Consider the following 19592-nt stretch of genomic DNA (forward strand, 5'->3'; position numbering starts at 1 on the left):
AAAAGTGCCGTATGAAATAAGCAATTGCAGTGTGCTTAATTTAGAAAACACTTGAATTTTTATTTAAAATTTCCACGTGCTCCTAATACAAGCGTTTTCACTAGAACTGCTTTTGACGAAAAAGAATTATAAACTTCCAATGATACAATCTAACATGAATTTAAAGGGTCGAGGCATGTCGCATTCGGAGACTTCCGATTCCGACGACGATGACATAGTTAAACTTACAGTAAACAACAATTAACCGTCATGTTAAAAGATCGATACACGAATACAATTTCCACAAACGACTAAACTGATCACTCTCTGTGTCTCCGCCAAAAATATGTCAGCTACAAACCAATGTTTCCGAAAAATGTAACTCAGTCTATCAGTCAGGTTTTCAAAAGGAGAAAATTAAGTTACAAAGGCAAAATATGCAGGCTTATTCCTGCCACATCAGTAGTAACTCCCATAATACGCCTGAGGAACTGAAGCAGGCTGCGGAGCCGGTGCTACTGCTGCCGCTGGTGCTACCGCTGCCCCGGTTGGATGCGCGTAACTTTGTGGCGGGACGGCCTGCTGAAATTGCAACTAAACTATCAGCTCTCGGAAACTACACGAAACACCAGAATAAATGAAAGACAAAGTAACATACCTGAGCAGGATATGTAGAAGGATAAGCACCATAAGCAGCAGTTTGTGGCGCCACCGCAGGCGCTTGCGGATTAGCGTAGCCAGCAGTTCCATAACCACCATATGCATTGTACGGCTATTGAAACAAAATTTGACCAAACGAATCAGATAATCAATTCTACTTTTAAGATTCAAAATAATGGGCGAACGTGAAAATTCAATCGTTGAACAACGAAAGGTTTCTCTATCAAATGAATCATGTCAGAAAACTACCTGTTGGGTATAACCAGCTGGCCACTGTTGTCCCTGAGCAGCTTGCGTAGCCGGTGGCCAAGCTTGAGGCTGTGCACCATAACCAGCTGGCCATTGGCTCTGTGCATTTGGATATGCTCCCATGATCGACTGGGCGGGCGATGGAACACCAGAGTAAGCTTTAGCTAGCTTCACTTTATCTGAAGATAGAAAGTCCTCAGCTTGACGTTTTTTCAACTCTGACGTGCTGCTCCTATGAGGTATGAAGAGCTTAGCATGTCGATCCTCAGCCTTCTTGATAGACACTGCATCTCCAAAGAGATTAACAAACTGCAAAATCATTTGTTAGCACGTTAGAACTACAAAGCCAAAATAAAATAAAATCTGAAAGAAACGGAACATTCAGGCATTTAAAAGGCCAAAAGGACAAATGAAAATTAACTTGAAGGGCAAACTTGTTCAAGAGCAGCATCCTTCGCAGGGAACCATTAAAATATTTCACCAGTGACAGAACATAAACATGCACCGTAGTGCTAGTTCCACCTTTCAATATTTAAATGTGTATGTGTGTGTGTGTGTGTGTGTGTGAGAGAGAGAGAGGGAGAGTGTGTGTCCGCTCAAATATCATTCAACGCAACACTAAACATACCTCTGAAAAAATGAAAAGTTAATCTTACAAGAAAACATAAAATCTATACCTCCAAATAGATGCCAGATAGCTCTTCTCTGTCAGCAATGCTAGCAAAATTGGGGCTCTCTGAGCTGGGCTCTATGAACTTCACAACCAATGAATCTATGTGATCAATTCGCTTTGGCAGTGGCTGTATTGTCTCGAAAACTATCATGGACTGCATGTGAAAATTAAAGGAAAGAAGAGAAATTAGGACATTGGCTACAAGAGAGGAGAAAAATATACATATGTGTGTGTGTTTATCTATACAGAGAGAGAGAGAGAGAGAGAGAGAGAGAGAGAACCTCAAGAAATGCTCTTGACAGTTGTACATGCTCGAGTGCTCCATCTAAAATTTCTCTAGCTTTTTCTGCATTCGAAGAAACCTAGGAACAATAGAAAAATAAAAGCAATAAAATTCCAAAACATTTAGTTCAGTTGAAACTTCACATCATCAATTTCACGTTCTGATTTTGAAAAGAAAAATGCAAGTAATAGCTGATATATTTCAGAGGAAAAACACATACACAAAAAAGGAACCACCAAAAACAACTCTAGTATGATCCATAAGACTTTTATTTTATAAAAAAAAAAAAATCAATACAAAAATAAGCTAAAACTTCAACAGTAAATCAAAAGAAAAAACAGACATCAACTAATAACCTACCAGGTAAGTGAACCGAGAGTACTGAGCATACAACATGGGCAACGTCTGTGAATGCTCTTTTCCTTTTTCAATGGCAATGGCCTGTTCGTATAAAGAGTAGGCAGCTTCCACATTTCCCTATGAAAAAAAATTAAAGAAATGACCAGGTTTAAACATGCAATTTGTGTAAGGAAACTGGTATGGTTCAACTTGTTTACATCATCTTACCAAACGGTGTTCCATATTTGCATGCTTCACGATTGCTTCAAGAAGACCAGGCGAGAGTTCAGAATGTACAAGTTGATAGGCAGCTTGAGCACCAGGTATATCCCCACTCTGCTCTTTGAATCGAGCAGCAAAAAGGTGAATCTCCGGTTGTCTCTGTAATTTCAAGAGAAACAGGTCAAACATGCAACATTACCAGAAAAAAGAAACGTTACTCAACAGAATGATAACATAAAGAAGGCATGTTCCCAAAATTTTGTTCAGTTGTGAGCAATATCTCCAGTTCAACACATAACTAAATCAGCATATGATAATATATCACTAACTTCAATATAAGGAATACGTATGCATCCCGTATGAAAGGCTGGTAGTAATGTCACATAAAGGTCTCTGTTATGCATCTGTAATTCTGTATCTAACGTAGGATAAAAAAAGAAATAGAAATTTCCTAATCTTCAACTGGAAGAGGCAAGGTTTACAAACATAACACAAGGCAAAGATAGAGAGAAGAAAATGCCATGGATGATTGTTTGATCATATTCTGTATCTGCCCAGCTCACTTTGAGGGTTCAATGGTCGATAATCTACAATAGTTTCAATACTTTAAAATCTAAGTTCATAATCATGTTTGTGACTGCTGTGACAGGTAATATATACAGCATTCTAGACCAATCTTGATAAATGCATGCACAACATTGGACTTCAATTCCCCACGCAAACTAATTTATTAAGTGATTCATTTCAGTCCACAAACTACAATTTACGAGGATACAAGATTAGTTAGAAAAAAGGAAGACATGGTTTTATCATCATTATCTCTTTCAAAATAAAGAATTATTGAAGTTCATTCACCACAAAATTGTGTCTAAGTTGATAGCATACAAGGAAATACCTTCACAAAAACCTGGGTTGCACGTGCAAGAGCATTATTGGCAATATCCATACTTCCACTGGCCTCCATGCATAGAACATATCGAATCCAATATTCAGGATAATTAGCACAAGCAATTAGGCACCTTTCATATAGCTTGACAACCTTCACAAAAATAAAATAAAAATTAATTAAAAAAGGTGCATTCATTAACCATAAAAGGAACGAATGGATAAGCAAAACACAAAGGAGATATGCCCAAGAAATACTCCATTAGTAGAACAGAGAGGCCCCTCAAATAGGAAAGGAGGGACCCTCCTTGCCTGACAGACAGATGGTTAGGAAGATAAGAAGATACCTGCATGCATAACATTGGAACTTTAAAAACAATAAAATTTATTAACACATCATGAACCTAGAATGTGCACTGACAAATGAGAGTTTGAAATACTTAGCCTCAAAGAAACCAAATCGAAGGCCCATGCTTTAGTCTCAGTTCAAATTCCCGTTTTAAAAGTTGCTTCATCCAACGATTTAGCCAATAAAGCATAGTGCAGCAAATATTACTCGGCTGTGAGTTAATGTTTAACAAGCAGGGCAACTAAAAACTTCAAGCCATAAATCCAAAAACGAAATCAAATTCACTGAAAATACCTTGCTCAAGTCGCCTTCCCTTTCTATAAAGTCTAGGTAGCTGGTCCAATTTTCAAGCTCTACAGAATTGAGAGGCCGCACGTGAAAGTAGGGCCTCCTAATAGCTGTTTCAAAACTAATGATCTTAGAATCGAACTCTTTAGCTTTCTTATACACATCTTCTCTAACGGTGATATACTTCTCCAACTCCTCTGCTTCTGTTAAGTCAGCACTTACAGGTTTAGGAGATTGTTCTGCACCATCAGATTGAACATCTTCCCCATTTACTTTGTCAATACCCTCTGAATGTGCACCTCCTGCTGCTGCAGCTTCTTCAGCAGTCCTCAATTCTGAGAGTGGCCGACTTCCAGCTAACTCCTTAAAGCTGTTGGCACCAGGAATAATACAAACAAATTTCAATACCATGCAAGTAAAGATGCACTATCCACATAAGTGTTCATGCACATAGAGAAATTGCATGTAAAGTTGTAAACATACAATATTGTAGATTTAGTATAATTCTATGAGAACCACAAATCAGACACAAATATATACTTATAACCAAACATTATGAGGGGCATTCTTAGCTTGATGGCAAATAGAATATATTTGTACTATATATGAACGCTTCGAATTTACAGGTTACCCACGTGCACAGCACATCCATCAACTACAGTCATGCATTCCAGGACAACAAAGTGGAACCAGGCGCCCCAAACGAAAATATGACAATTAACTACTTGAAGTTTAAACGAGTAAACAGTGAATTTTTCATAAGCTCTTCCATAAACTTCCAGAAGCTACTTGTGATACTAGCCAAGCACACAGTGATACATTTGTCCCTGGCCCTACCAAGTAAATAATTCAAAAACAGCAACAAGCACAGACAATCACTGCTGACATTATCTTCAATGCCATACAAATCTAAGATATAAATGCACAAACTGAAAACCGTCAAATACTGTAACCAAAAAGAGATGAAAAAAAACCCCAAAAAATAAAATATTAAATTTAAACAAATATGTGAATGTGCAGCTGGTGATCACCTGTTCCAATAGCGATCCAGTTGCTGATTTGGGTTCTCTAATATTCGTGAATAGATCATGGCAAGGCGGCCCCACTCCTGCTGCATGTACTCATATTCTATGTACTTATCCCACAGAGTAAAGGACAGGTAATCTGTTCCAACATAAGCAAGTCCTCGCTCAAAAAGCCTGAAATGCCATAAACATGAAGTATTGTGATGAGATGAGTACAAACGTTATACAGCTGAGATAAACACATCCATGAAAGGGAGACACCGGCACAATTCAGTCTAACACCATATGACACTTCTAAACGCTGAATTTACCTTCCTGAAAAAAACCATACTATGTCCGTCAAATGGAGCAGTGATAGAGGCCATCTAAGCCCTTAACTGGCTGAGATCTTCCCGGCAGCAATTTGCATAATGATGCACTTCAGAGTGTCAAAGTTAAATAGAGCCATAATTCATTGACTTCTAAGTTACTAAGATGCAGGTCTTCATGATATGGTAGAACACATATTTGAGGTCAAAAATGGAATTAGAACGTTTAAAAAAAAAAAAAAAAAAACTACTCATACTGTAGCCTCAAAACCAAGGGATTGCACATCAGAAAAACATTTCAAAAGTGCATTCCCATCAAACCTTTCTGGAAATACATGTGAGGAATCACTGTTGAATCATACTGAAATGAGGTTAGAAAACAAGAACACCAGTATGTTGCAACTGAGAAACCATACAACCATGAACTACCAAAGCAAAGACCAGCACCAACAATGCATAAAAGAAGATCTATTACCTTCTAATAGTGTCTGGATCTCCATATGTGCTTATAGCAAAAATGCAGTAATGCAACCAGATATCAACTGAATAGGTAACACCTTGAACTGCATGTTCATAAACCTCCACAACTTTATCGATAGAACCTAGACGTGCCTCATGATCCGCATACTTTTTCCAATAACCATAACATAATGGAAACTCTGCTAAAAAAGCATCATAAACTTTCCGAATTTTCAATATGTTATCCTGCATATAAACGTAGAGCAATTTGTTAGTTCAAAAAAGAACTGCTAGGTAAATGTATGAATCGTATTCAAATAGTCAGTAGATTCCAACAGCAAGAGTTGTGGCAAACACCAAGTAAAGATTTCACTTATAAGAACAACAACATGATAAAGTAACCACAATATTTATTGCATATTACCATTTCCATAATATAAAGGAGCAGACTTTCTAATTTGGAAATCCTCCTTTCCTCACTGTCTCACTACTATTATTATTACTACTACTATTATTTCATTCTCCAATTGGTACTACTACTATCAACTTAATTTCTCGGTCAGAAGAACTATTACTAAAAGTTAGCCTCTATCTTTTTATGCCTCATAAAATAAAATAAACTAATATCTAAGATTATACAGAAAACTACAGCTATTTCAAAAGATAGCTACTTTCATATTTACCCACTAATGCAAACCATGGGAGCACCATGGTATGCTAAGCCAGCTGACCATCAAAGAAATATCTAAGAACATATACAAGGCACAGAAAGTTCACAGTTTTGCAACCTCATATGAATCATACTTAAATAACAACAATTTCTGGGCCAAAACCTTATCTTTTGCAACCTCAGATGATTCACACTCACCCAAAAGATTAATCTAATAACTCAAAAATCCAGCTAACATACCTCTGCAATCTTCTCTGTCTCTTCAATTAAAGCAGTCCAGGCATTAAAATCCAAGGAATTAGCCCTCACAATGTTCCACAGTCTATCTTCTTCGACAGACATGGCTGCAATAAAAGAAACGAAAGAAATAAATATATGAAAACATGTAAACTGATAAATGAAGTAACTCCAGAGTCCAGACCCATAATCTAGAAGGAAGAACAAAATACCAAGATGAAGATTAGAAGATATAACTACAAACTCCCTATTGGAATCCCAACATTTAATACCCCCGTGTTTTGAAAAATGGCAGATTCGTTAAAGGAACATAAGAACAAAACAATCTGTTCCTGAGGGTACAGTTACTATCTGAAAGGACAAGCATCATCATGTATTTACTGCAACCTTAAAGCATCTGATGACAAGTTCAGAATTTTATCTGTAAATAGTACTGTCTCTATTGGCTCACTGACAACTTATGGATATACCCGAAACAGGATATTTACCACATTTTTAAATCCCACTCCCATGACAGCAACAAGATAATTTTGAAATGGTTAGAAATCTCTCCAGATATGCTTACAAGATGAGTGCATATCTTTTACTAAACACTTCCTTAATAAATGTTCAATTAATACAAGAATACGAGGTTTGTTTAACAAACTACTGTTACATAATCACATGCTAACTTTCAGATCAATTACTGAAAGATACAGGTTTCATGTGGCTAAACAAAAGTCAATGGTAATCTCACCCAGAAAACATGCAAGAGAACATACCAGAAGCATCCCCAAATTGTTGTGGATCAAGAGGTTCGGCATTATCTGAAGCATTGCCATTATGAACTGATGAAACAGTTCCCACTCCAGAAGCAATAACACCATTCATAGAAGAATCATAACTAGCAACTTGAGATGACTCCAAGGCATCATTTTCATTACTAACAACATTCCCACTAGCATCTGTCACTCCAACAGCCGGTTTGGTCTCATATGCTGTGTAACTTTGTGTTTCTTGCATGAGAGAATTGGGATCCGCAGAATATGCATTTCCATCGCCTATGTTAGAACCGCCAGGCGTATTAGAAAACTCTGGGGTAGCCTCAGAATGCAATGCACCTGCATCAGTAGCAATATTTGAGCTGGCATCAGCATATCCTGTTGAAGTATATCCTGCTGATGTATACCCCATCACTGCAGATGTTTGAGCAACAATTGTCTCACTGTCTGCCATACTTGATGATCAAATTTTTTCCTTCCTATCGTACCAACTGCAAGAATATAAACAATAAACTTATAAGCACTACAGCCAATTTAGAGGAGCGAGACAGGGTCCCACTTACAATTAGGTATGCAATCCAAAACATATAGTAATTAAGAACTAACCACTCAAAAAAAGGAGAGTAGAATGTTCTAAATATTTGTTTTGCCAACATTGTAACCTCTGGATACTAATAGAGCTGTTATCATGGAACAGTAGGAATGAAGTCAAGTACAAGCCTCTAAAAACGGATCAGACACGGATGCACATTGACTAACGTCCTCAAACGTCCATCACACATATTTTCAACTAACAAAATAGTTCTTACAAACACATTATGACATGCTTTAGTAGAGAAACTGGTTAATCTTTATATTCATAATACGTAGTGTAAAAATGTACTGTAATTAGTGTCGAACTAATAAAACAGAAGTACGACAACTAATTCGCCATCAAAACCACAGCTCGGTCACTATTTGACAGATCAGCTGTGTACATAACCCTTTCAGGACAAATATAATCAAATCATCGCAGACACTAGTAACGAATCAATAAAAATGCGGGTTCGATAAAATTCTGATGAGTTTTCAACTATTCATCATTACATCTGGGTGCAACTTCTACCAGTTTAATTTAAATGTCGAAACTCCAAATTTTTAAATAATCAAACAAAACTGCACCTAAGTTTCTGCATATTACATGTCCAATCTGAATACTAACAGAACTAAAACCAGAAGGGAAAACAACTCTCATTGAAAATTAAACAATTCGCAGTCAAATTAAAACTTAACAAGCAACAAGCCTAGGGTTTGGTAGGATAAGATAAACCCTAATTGAAATACATAGCAGTAAGAAACGGAAACGAAAGGGTTTGGAAGAAGAGAGAGGTACCTGAGGGAAAGATACGGCGGCGTTTTGAAGAGAGTTCTGGAACTGAGCTTCGAGGAAGATATGGAGAGAGAGAGAGAGAGAGATTTAAAGCCCTTTCAGTAAACAGAAATTTTGGTGGTAAAACGAGAAGCAGCAGAAAAAGAGAGAGACGACAGCTTGAAGGGTGTTAGGCGCAGGGCATGTGTGCTTTATTTTATTTTATTTTATTTTTATTTTCTTTACTTGTTTCCTTTTTTAATGACGTGGAGGTCTTTTTGGGCCGTCCAAATTTTGTAGATAGGGGGAGGGATACTAGGTTTGGGCTTGTTGTGATAGACTAGCCCAATTGACCAAATGAAAGAAAGAGAGTAAAAACTTGTTTAGACGTGTTTTTAAAATAGTTGAAAGCGTTTTTCGCGGACATGTTTTTTTGCGTACTTTCTCTTTATACCCAAAATTCCACTCTCCATCTCCGCACCAATGAAGCCATGTTTTTCCTTTTCTCAAGAAACAAATAACTATATAATTTCCGATAAGTTTAGTAATGTCTTATATTTGTACACTGTACAAAGTTGGAATAACTTCAAGAGTTAAGATCTAAAATCCAAGCGAGAAATTTACGTTTATCGACTTACAATATCAGAATAAGAGAAGAACTGTATGTATAAATTCTCACAAGTGAAATACATCACACCTTAACAAAGCTCAAATGATGAAAGAAACAAATCATTTAGCACACCGAAATTTAACTTGAAGTGAAACTTGGTTTCCACGTTCCAAGACTTGCATGCTGTTTTCCCACCAAGGGTTTCTGAAACTTACTTTTCACATCACCATTATTACTGTTAAAATTTTTTTAATATTGGAGCCTTTGTTCGTGTTCATAGCCACAGGCCTTGCAGTTGCAGTTGCAGTTGCCTTCTTCTTCGCCTGACTTGGAGCTTTCTTGGCTTCTTGATGGGGCCTTTGTGCAAAACTGGTAGCAATATTAGGGTTTCTCACTTTGATGGTAGGTATTAGGGTTTTTCACTTTGATAGCCGGTGAGTTCTTACGATCGACTATCTTGTTTATGCTTCCAATCATCCCATCATTTTCTGAAAACACGAAAATCGAAAAATAAAAACTTCGATCCTTTACATGAAATATACAAATTCTGATGAAAGAAGAATCAGAAGATCAAATTACCAGGACTCGATAACACAGCGCGAGGACGGAGGACTAAGCAAGCTCTAGCATCTGGTGTTGTAGCCTTGCCAAGATTTTTGCTGTTCTCTATTGTCATTAACAAGTACAGATTAATTTTCAGATTATTAGATGGTAATAACCAGAAGGGTAAAAAAATTTTAAAGCCGAAGTTCAACCTTTGGATGGAGAAATTGATTGTCTGGGTAACTTAGGTGCATAAGCCTCCATGGTTAATCTGGCAAGCAATGGTGAAGAACAACTTTTAATCTCCTTCGCTGCAAAATATACGTATGAAACTTAGGTATCGTCCTATACGAATACAGATTTTTTTACTTATATCAACTTAATAATTCTCGAGAAGTAAAGGAAATTATATCGTAGTTCAGCTATTTATAAATTGAATTTCGATATGCATGGTTTTGATATCCGTCGAGAATATCTTCTACGTAACTTGTATTCGTTCTTGAAAAACCTGGAAATTATACCTGCATGGATGTTTGCCAACAGCAGCTTTCTGTGATCATCTTGTGGAGAAAACTGATCTTCTAGTTGATCATGTAGCCTCACCTTCACTTTCGGATACACTTTCAGAATTCAAAACAAGCAAAAGAAAGTTAAACACAAAATTAAGATCATGAATACAAGAAAAAATTGAACACACACTTGAAAAAAAAAAAGAGTAAATTCCGAGTTCGAGTTTTCTCACTCTGTTGTTTCGTTTGTGATTCGAAATCCGGAAACAAAGATTGCTTCAAAATTATCGGTATTGGAAAATATTGAAAGTTGATAAGAATTATAGAAGGTTTGCTGAAAAAGCAAAAGACACAAAAAGGCAAAAGGGAAGAAATTTAATTTGTAATTTGTCGTCTGTTTTCAAATTTGAATGGATTTGGTTCTTGTACATCTGTTTTGTGTTGAACTTTGAAGGCATGAAGCATAAAAAACGATTCAAATTATAAGTGCAAGTTGTTGGAGTCAGAGAGAAGTAAGAAGGAAGTACTCCCATCTCATAAACTGAATAATATGCAATCTCCATTTCTTGACTTGAAAACCAAGTTGAATTGATTCTTTTTATGAGTGCACATGTGGGTTAGTGGGCATATTGTCTAATCTTTTTTTCCTCAAACATTGTGGATCTTGATTGAATTACATGAAACTGGAACACTAAGGTGGTAGTTTGTCAAACTTATCAGGAGTAGTGATGTAGTAAAGTTATATCTTGATGCGTGAGACGTTTGAAACAATATCACTTTGGTATCCCCATTAAATCAAAAGCTATGAAGTTTGAGGGTTTAGGTTGCTAAAACAAGGTCAAAATCCATTTTATTTTAATAAGCTCATGGTTGTTTTACTTTTCCAATTCACTTATGGGACTCTGTAAAATAATTAGAATATTGTTATGTGGACCAAATTTATTTATTACGTTGATGATCATCTTTCTAATACAAGTAGATCTCACATATATAAGTGGGATTTACTTCTATTAATGTGGTCAGCAAACTTTTTACATTATCTATAGCATGATGTCATAATTTTGCAATAATTTGTAGATCAACATTGTTAGAAAATTAAGCTAGGTTAATGAAACACAATGATTAGTTTCCAATCTCATACCAAATTCGGTATAGGTTTCGGGATACTGCACAAGTGCTACTTGGACAACAGATTATGTTTAAAATGGCCATCTAAAAAATGTTGAGCCATTCTCAATTAAATTTTTGTTGCAACGGGTCATCTACAACTAATTTTGATCGATTTTTGTGTCTTAAAAGTTGCACACGATTTTTTCACTGCAACAAAAATTGATGAGAAATGTTAAGGAAACTCTCTCAAAATGAGATTCTCTTAGGATTTCTCAAAATTGATAGAGATGACAATGTGACTCAATTTTGTGTGTTTAGGTGCCAAATTCCAACAAGTGTGTAATTGTTCCTACATTATAAAAGTTATATTTATCGCACTTTGTTGGTCACCTAGCCTACGGGCACGATCTCGTTGAAAAAATCGGGTCGACGCAATCGTCTCACAGGTTGCCATCTTTCTTTTCATTCAGTATTTCATCCAATATAGTTTGACTTTGGGGTGGAGTATTTTGTCATTCTATTGTACCCTACTGTTATCATACAGCATCATACTTTTTTGTGCCCTTATTATATATTAAAAGTTTGAAATACAAAATGAGAATTTTAAAGTGCTAATAACAATTTTTATTATGTAATACTAATTATTAACTTTTTTTTTTTAACAAATGATAGTATCTACACTAAGACCAACTCCAATGGTGGGCTAAAAGCCAAATTACCCCCCAAAATTTCCCCCCAAAGGCACTCCAACCCAAGGGGAAATTTGAGCTAAATGCTAAATGCTAAACCAATGCCAAATTCCCCCCGAAATTTAGCCCAGAAATCGGGGTGGACTCTAGCCAATATTTATCGGAATTTAAATTTTTTTAGATTAAAATGTACATAAAATTAATTTACGATAGTCTACATATTTATTTTTTTTTTAAAAATTAATTTAACAAAAAAAATAGCCTAAATTCATTCTTTAATAATCCCGGGCTAAAATTTTAGGGTAGAATGATTGGAGTAGAAAAGCTGTTTTTGGGCTAAAAGCTAAATTTTTCGGGCTAAAAAATTTGACTTTTAGCCCAACCATTGGAGATGGTCTAAGACCATCTTCAATCCTTGGGCTAAAACCTAAAATTTTTAGGCCAAAAAATTTAGGTTTCTAAAAATTTTAGGCTTTAGTTTAGAAATAGCTTTGCTACTCAAACCCTTCTGACCCAAATTTTTTAGCCTAAGAGTATTAAAGAATAAATTTAGGCAAATTTTTTATTTTAAAGTAATTTAAAAAAAAATTATGTACACTATCATAATTTAATTTTATCACCATTTTTACCTAAAAATATTTAAATTCCGATAAATATTGAAAAATCACTAAATTTAGGTGAATTTTGAGTTAAATAATTTTTTTAATTATTTTAGCCGTTGGATTTAAATTTGGACCTTTAGATCTTTCTTTTTTGCCGTTAAATTTGACTATATTCGATCTCAGTCATTGAATTCAATAAATCCTAGAAGACATGCCCATGTGGGTGGGTGTCCTGCTGGTGGTGCCCACACCATTTCCTGGGCTAAATCTTAGGGGAAATTTGGTTTTTAGCTTTTAGCTCACACATTTAGCATGAGTTGAGTTGGGTTTGGGGGGAATAAAACCTAAAAATAGCATTTAGCCCAGGGTTGGGTTTGGTCTAAAGGGGTGGGGAAATGAGCTAAGCCTTATAATGGGCTTGCCATAATAATGCGGTTCAACCTCATCTCTAGCGAGAATCGAACCTTAGACCTCTCACTTACAAATGAAAAAGAATACCACTAGACTGTAGTACTAAGTGGCATTAACTCTAAGCCTAACTTCTATTTCATTTAATTTGCAACTCAAAGTCTTTAACTTCTATTTGATTTAGATTGTAACCCTAACTTTTATCTTTAATACTTGATGCATGGTACTTACCAAATGTGTGTGAAATAATGAAGAATGATGAATCTTGGTTGTAGGTTATAGGTATGTTAGATTATTTCAAAAGTTAAAGATGAGACTGAGGCCTAGTTTGGTACTGAGGTGACTCTGAAAAAAGCTGGTATCAAAAAAAGCTGGGAGCTATTTTTGCGTTTGGTAAACATTCAGCTTCAGCTTTTTTTTTCACATTTTTGGGTGAAAAAAAGTCAAAAACAAGAAGTTGCAAAACCCAGCTTTGAAAAACTAGCTTTTTTTCATATCTGTTTTACATAAAAGTTTACTAAACACTATAATACTGCATTTTTTTTTTCAAAAGCACTTTTACAAAAAAAGTTTATCAAACACTCTGCTGCTTTATTTCACAGCTGCTTATTTTCACAAAACAGCAGGAACAGCTTTTTTTCAAAGCACAGTAATACTAAACTAGCCATGAGTTTCATCTTAATATGTGGGCTACTTACTTAACAAAAAAATAAAACAAAAAACTTTTTGGGCCCAAATAAAAAATAGCCCAATACCAAATTGGTACAACGCTTACGATACAATATTACTATGTCAATCGAATTTTATGGCATGCCGTATGCCAATTGAATTTTATAGCATACTAAAATTTGGTATACCAAAATAATGGTACTATATATTGTATACCAAAAGTTTGAATGATAACTGGTATCAGAATTTGGTATGGTAATTGTACTAAACCCACCCTAAATTCAAGCACTATTTAAAGAGTCATTTGGATGTGCTTTTGAAAGAACCAAAATCACTTCCAAATGAGTAAGACATTTCAGTTTAACAAAATGGATATTTGACAAATATTTCTTATAAAACTGCTACTATGAAGTGCTATGAACAAAGAACACTAGTGAGTAAAAGCATTTTATACTTAGCACATTCAAACCAACTCTAAACAGTTTTTTTTTAACTACATTGATATTTTTACACTTAGGGCAATGGGGAGTTTTGCTAAGCCACATAATGAGCAACCTAATTTGATATCAAATTCGTCATCCACGAGATTCGAATCTAAGATATTTCATTTACAAATGAAAAAGAATACCACCAAACTGTAGTATCGAGTGATAAATCAACCCTAACAGTTGAATGAGGAATTTCACCCTAAAACTATGGATGTAAGGTAATACTGACTTTTCAAATTCAAAAGCATCTCTAGGCAAATAACAAAAGCAACTTGAAGTCAATAGCAAAAGCGAGCAACGACATGTCGTTGGCACAAGTAAAATCGTCGATCACATTAACCACGACGCCTCTCAGTCTGCCAGACCGGACGCTACATCTAACTCTATCTCTGTCCCTCTATCTCCAATGGCGGCCCAAGCTCGAAAAGGCGGAATCTCCCTCCCGAACGGCGGAACCCTAAGAAGGAAGACGACGGCGTGATCGCGAAGCTCGCGCAGTCCGAAATTGTCATTCGGGGAAAGCAAGCCGCAAACGACGCCGCATTTATCACGAAGAGGCTCATGAAGAGCACCGGCAAGGCCGCCTGGATCGCCGGTACCTCGTTCCTCATACTGGTGGTGCCGTTGATCATCGCCATGGACCGCGAGCAGCAGCTCAACGAGCTCGAGCTCCAGCAGGCCAACATCCTGGGGGCTGCGCCGCCCCAGAAGTAAGTCGAGCCGGGTCCGGTTCGGGTTGGGGCTAAGACATCGGTACCATCCCCCTTCTCTTTACACCATTCTGTATCGTTAGGGTTCGAGATTGGTGAATCCTTTTTGGGAGAGGGGTTTTCTGTGATGATTGCGTAATTTCCTAGGGTTTAAGTGAAATTCGATTTGGGATTACAATAATTTGTAGTTCTGGTGTTTTGATTTTGAGATAATGATAGTAGATTGAATTACTGAAACTTCCGGCGGTTTGTATGAATCGTATTTGAGAATTAAAAGTTTTAGAGCTGGATTTGTTTTCAGGATTAGTAAATTTTGTGCTGCTTGATTTAGTGTTCAGGTGGTGATAACAATGATATATGAAGTGGATTTACATGGGCATGTGTTCTGCTTTGTTTAATTTATGGCTTTTTTCAAAGAATTTCGATGTGCAATGAGTTGGGAAACTCAGTGAAGTTCGGTTTTAATGCTTGCGGAGTTTAAGAGTTTTCTTCAACTTATGTTGTTCCCTGAGCAATGAGCATTATGCCTAAAGATCACGATTTTTGTTTCGTGTTCTGGTGTAAACTTTCATATGGCAAGCATCTTGGTGAGGTGGTGCTTCTTGTTCTAACAGTGTTTCAGTGATGGAATTTTCGGTGGAGATGTGTAGGATAGGGGACGAGGCTTAATTAGTATTTACCAGCTTTCTCGCTTTATGTAGAGATGTTTTCGGACTGCGATTTTAGGTTATTTGATGGTATGAGACTCAAGGAAACTCAACATTAAATTGGCTCCATTAAGGGGTGTTTGTTGGCCTTGGCACGGTCAACAAATCTAGGGTGTCTTTCACAGTACAATACAGATAAGTGATTATCCTTTTCTAGCATCTAGAACTTTGTTTTACTGTGGTTCTGAACTGTACGATGCGTGATCTGAGCATATGTATTTTCACCAAATCCTTTCTGGAATTGGTCGATGGGTGATTCGTTTAACTTGATTCAAGTACATGGTATGGTAAATGCCGGTTATTCGTACATAATTAGTCGGTGAATGGTTTGGCTGAGCTTATTGGTCATCACTCTATTAGAATGTTCAGTGTAGTGCACGGACTTTTAATTTAGATATTCCTTTATATCTGCCTACTTGGTTGTGAAAATTGGGGTTAGTTGTCTGCGTTTGTATCTTTCATAAACTGATGCACACCATCTCCTTCTCTAACTTTCCAGAAGACTGAGTGCTTATAATGTAGAAAGATTGTCGTCGTGGGGAGTTGGTTAAGGTCTAAGGCAATCCCCTTTTGTAGGCACCACTTGACATTTTCAGAAGGTTGTGTCATTGTGTATGTAGAATTCCCTCCTTTAGTCATAACCGTTGCGGTATGTGTTTTAACCCTTATACGAGTCCATTGGTGATATGTTGGCTATTTGCTCAGATTTTATTGTACACGCCTCTTCTTTTTTCATTTCAAACCCTTGATCGATGGTTGGCGTGCGTATTTGTTGTAGCTGGCGACGCTTGCCATTTTGAATGATGATATGATGATGGTTGTCATAAGAAGTGATCGGTTAGCGTACGCGTTATAGGTAGTTTTGATTTTCCAGTTTGGAAAAGAATGATATGTGGTGAGATATGGTGTGGTAGTGGTATAAAGATTGTGAATTTATAACTTGGACCAACGACATTCAGTTTTACTGGTTGTATAGCTTTATCTTTATGCCTGCCCACTCATTGGTATGATAGAGCTGGAACTTAATGGCTAGAGTGTAGTAGAACTATGTCCTAAGGACTCATTTGGTATAGGGGATTGGATTGGAATGGATAACACGCTAAATTCTAGGTATTTTGAAGGTAGAGAAGAATGATATTTCATTTTAAGGGATTAGAGGAGGATTAGTGTTGGAGCGGAAATATCGTCCTCCAATTCTCCGGCAAGTAATTGTGTAACCATGTTGAGAAGCGTGCATGACACCATCTCCGCTTGCCATCAAAGAGGGAGGAGGGGGACTTGCAAGTTGTCTACAAATTTTTTATTTCTTCTTTCAACATACTTTAAAAATGGCTACATCAATTTCAATTCAGTCATCCATATCAAATGAATCCTTAAGTGTTCTACGTTTGGGAATACATCAACGATTTATTGATAATTATTTTTTCAATCAGATGTTCTAGTGTAGAAGTTCTCTTGTCAGAGGTCGGTTGCGGTTGAAACTATGGAAGTAGTTATTCGTATAAGTGATGAGTGGAGTGCACGAAGTTGAAGAAGCTGATGAGTGGAGTGCACGAAGTTGAATAAGTGCTGGCCCGGCCGGCGTGAGAGGCTCTCGCAAGTCGCAAATAATTCAATATTATAAGAAAAACGTTGGTTGAGATTGAAAATCTCAAATGGCTCTACGCAATGTTGTTGGATACTAAAGACAATGACTCTGGCGATATTCTAAGTAAATTCAACACTTGTATATGTGTTACTCGCTTCAGATAACTGTTACAATAGCATTATAGTCGTGTGAATGTTCTTTAGGTGATACAATCCATAATTTGATTCAATTAGTCGATTTGGATCACATCGGGGTAAAATTTTCACGGTGTATGGTGCTTTAGTCATTTCTTTGGATCATAACTTCCAAGAGTTACTCATATGCTAATCAATATTTATCATAGTCAAATTTAAGTTTTAACATATAAAGTTCGATCTGTTAAGAACATTCATTCTCACGTACTGTAGGATCTTGATTACTCACTTATAGCTATGATCCCAACAAGGAGACGAGAAGGTAAAAGGGCTATATATGGCCCATTTCATTACTTGGTTAAGAAGTCTAAACTATCTTTTGTGATTTGTGCTATTAACTCAATTATCTACATGATTTATGAAGTAACAAACGTCCAATCACAAATTGCCAGCGAAGCATGCAAGCTAAAATTACTTTTCTGCCATAAACATGGAAACAGGATCCTATCCGGATTCTTTTTGTGAGCATCTTAGATATCAATGTAATTCATTTAGTTGTTCATCAGTCATCATGCGATCAGAAATCATTTTAAATTTTTTATTTAAAATTAAACACAAATAATACCTAATGAAAATTAACCATACGATGTACAATAAATTCTTACGATGAATTGATCTCTAAAATTCTCACAAGGAATATCGGAAGAGGATCCTTCATCCATGAAAATGTTGGCTCTCACAATCAGCATTAATGCATAAAAGCTACAGCTAACTGGAAAATAAAGAAAAAGGGCACGTAGCACACTAGCACTTGTTATATTATGTGGGTCCCAAGTCTTGCATGATGATAAGGCGGCTAAGTAGGGATTGGAGAATGGAGATATAAAGATCATTTGGAGATTAATTAAAGCCAGATTAACATTTAAGCAAAACCTATAGAGTTATTAGTGAAAGCTGGGCACACCCCCTAATCATGCCCATTGTGTTTTAGTATGCTTGATTAAGGAAATGGAACTACTATTAGTATTCCAAAAATTTCATTTTACACTCCTCACAAGTGTATTTTTCTTACTAATTATAGAAATATTGGAGTGCTAAATGAGATTTTTGGAGTGCTAATAACAATTCCTTAAGGAAATTGAACAACAAATGCTTCCCACATCCCCATTCAAGATTTTTCTACAATTCTAAAAAATTTAACTTTCTGCCATCTCACAGTTTAATGTATTTTCGTGTCAACATTATAACATTGTGCAAAAAACATGAGAAGACAAAAAGTTAATGGAGAGTCCTACTTTTGAGTTAGCATTTCTTGTTTCTCTTTTACATACTACTCAGAGTTTTGTATGTGAGTGTAAACTTTCTTTTTGAGTGTTGTAATAAAGGTTTTTTTAGCTAAAATGGTCCCTGAAATTGAAAATCAATATAAATGGTCCATGAGATTGTTAACCATCCATTATTTTGGTTCTTCCGTTAAAATTCTTTTACGTGTGCCAGAGTTTTTGGCCGAAAGTTTGGGCAATTTTCAAAGCTTCGTAACTCAATCGTTTTTTAACCAAATTCGACCCATAATATATTAAAATGAAGATAGAAAATTATAGAATAAAATTATACCTATTTGGAAGCCCAATGGTTGCCAAAGACAGCTAGAAAATAGCATGAAAGGTGACTGGTCAGCGGGAAAACTGGAAAACTCACAAGAAACTGGGTAAAGTTTAAACGTTCATAACTTCTTCAATACTCAACAAAATTGAGTGATTCAAAAATGAAAATTCTACTTCTCGACGAGACAAAGAGAATGGTACCTTTCTCGATGGCTAAATCGTCATGGTTTGGCGGAAAAACTGCTCGAAAGTGGTTGTATTGGTCTCAAGTTAGCCACTTTCGAGCCCTTTTTGGGCCAAACCACGACAAATTAGCCGTCGAGAAAGGTACCATTCTCTTTGTATTATTCAGAAGTATGATTTTTGTTTTTGAATCACTCAATTTCGTTGAGTATTGAAGAAGTTATGAATGTTTAAAGTTTACCCAGTTTCTAGTAAGTTTTTCAGTTTTCCAACGGACCAGTCACCTTTCAAGCTATTTTCCAG

At 36.3% G+C, this 19592-nt stretch overlaps 2 protein-coding genes and 1 pseudogene across 4 annotated transcripts; 1 reads left to right on the plus strand and 2 right to left on the minus strand.

Moving 5' to 3' along the window:
- Nucleotides 1-180: 180 nt before the first annotated feature.
- Nucleotides 181-8919, minus strand: LOC125468172 (pre-mRNA-processing factor 39-2-like). 3 transcript variants are annotated; one of them, XM_048573774.1, is made up of 14 exons: nucleotides 8760-8919; nucleotides 7388-7878; nucleotides 6630-6733; nucleotides 5736-5965; nucleotides 4959-5126; nucleotides 3934-4297; nucleotides 3301-3444; nucleotides 2412-2564; nucleotides 2205-2321; nucleotides 1843-1923; nucleotides 1566-1715; nucleotides 889-1197; nucleotides 638-751; nucleotides 181-558 (listed from the first exon to the last, which is right to left on the minus strand). In XM_048573774.1, exons 2-14 carry the CDS (start codon nucleotides 7839-7841, stop codon nucleotides 439-441), a joined length of 2508 nt encoding a protein of 835 aa, XP_048429731.1. In that variant the 5' UTR covers nucleotides 7842-7878; nucleotides 8760-8919; the 3' UTR covers nucleotides 181-438. The 3 variants fall into 3 exon arrangements, with proteins under 3 accessions (XP_048429731.1, XP_048429730.1, XP_048429732.1); XM_048573773.1 differs by having other exon boundaries at nucleotides 181-561; XM_048573775.1 differs by lacking the exons at nucleotides 5736-5965; nucleotides 6630-6733; nucleotides 7388-7878; nucleotides 8760-8919 and adding an exon at nucleotides 5264-5340 and having other exon boundaries at nucleotides 181-561.
- Nucleotides 8920-9383: 464 nt separating this feature from the next.
- Nucleotides 9384-10891, minus strand: LOC125472595. The gene is made up of 5 exons (XM_048574248.1): nucleotides 10631-10891; nucleotides 10410-10508; nucleotides 10101-10199; nucleotides 9925-10011; nucleotides 9384-9833 (listed from the first exon to the last, which is right to left on the minus strand). Coding segments are annotated over exons 1-5 (393 nt in total). The 5' UTR covers nucleotides 10632-10891; the 3' UTR covers nucleotides 9384-9726.
- A 3863-nt stretch (nucleotides 10892-14754) lies between these two features.
- On the plus strand, nucleotides 14755-15361 carry LOC125472348 (annotated as a pseudogene).
- The last annotated feature ends 4231 nt before the right edge of the window (nucleotides 15362-19592 follow it).

This window comes from the organism of the source record quoted next, unplaced genomic scaffold, assembly GCF_019419815.1.
Source record: "Pyrus x bretschneideri cultivar Hongxiangsu unplaced genomic scaffold, Pyrus_bretschneideri_v1 Contig7, whole genome shotgun sequence".
Taxonomy (NCBI): Eukaryota; Viridiplantae; Streptophyta; class Magnoliopsida; order Rosales; family Rosaceae; genus Pyrus; species Pyrus x bretschneideri.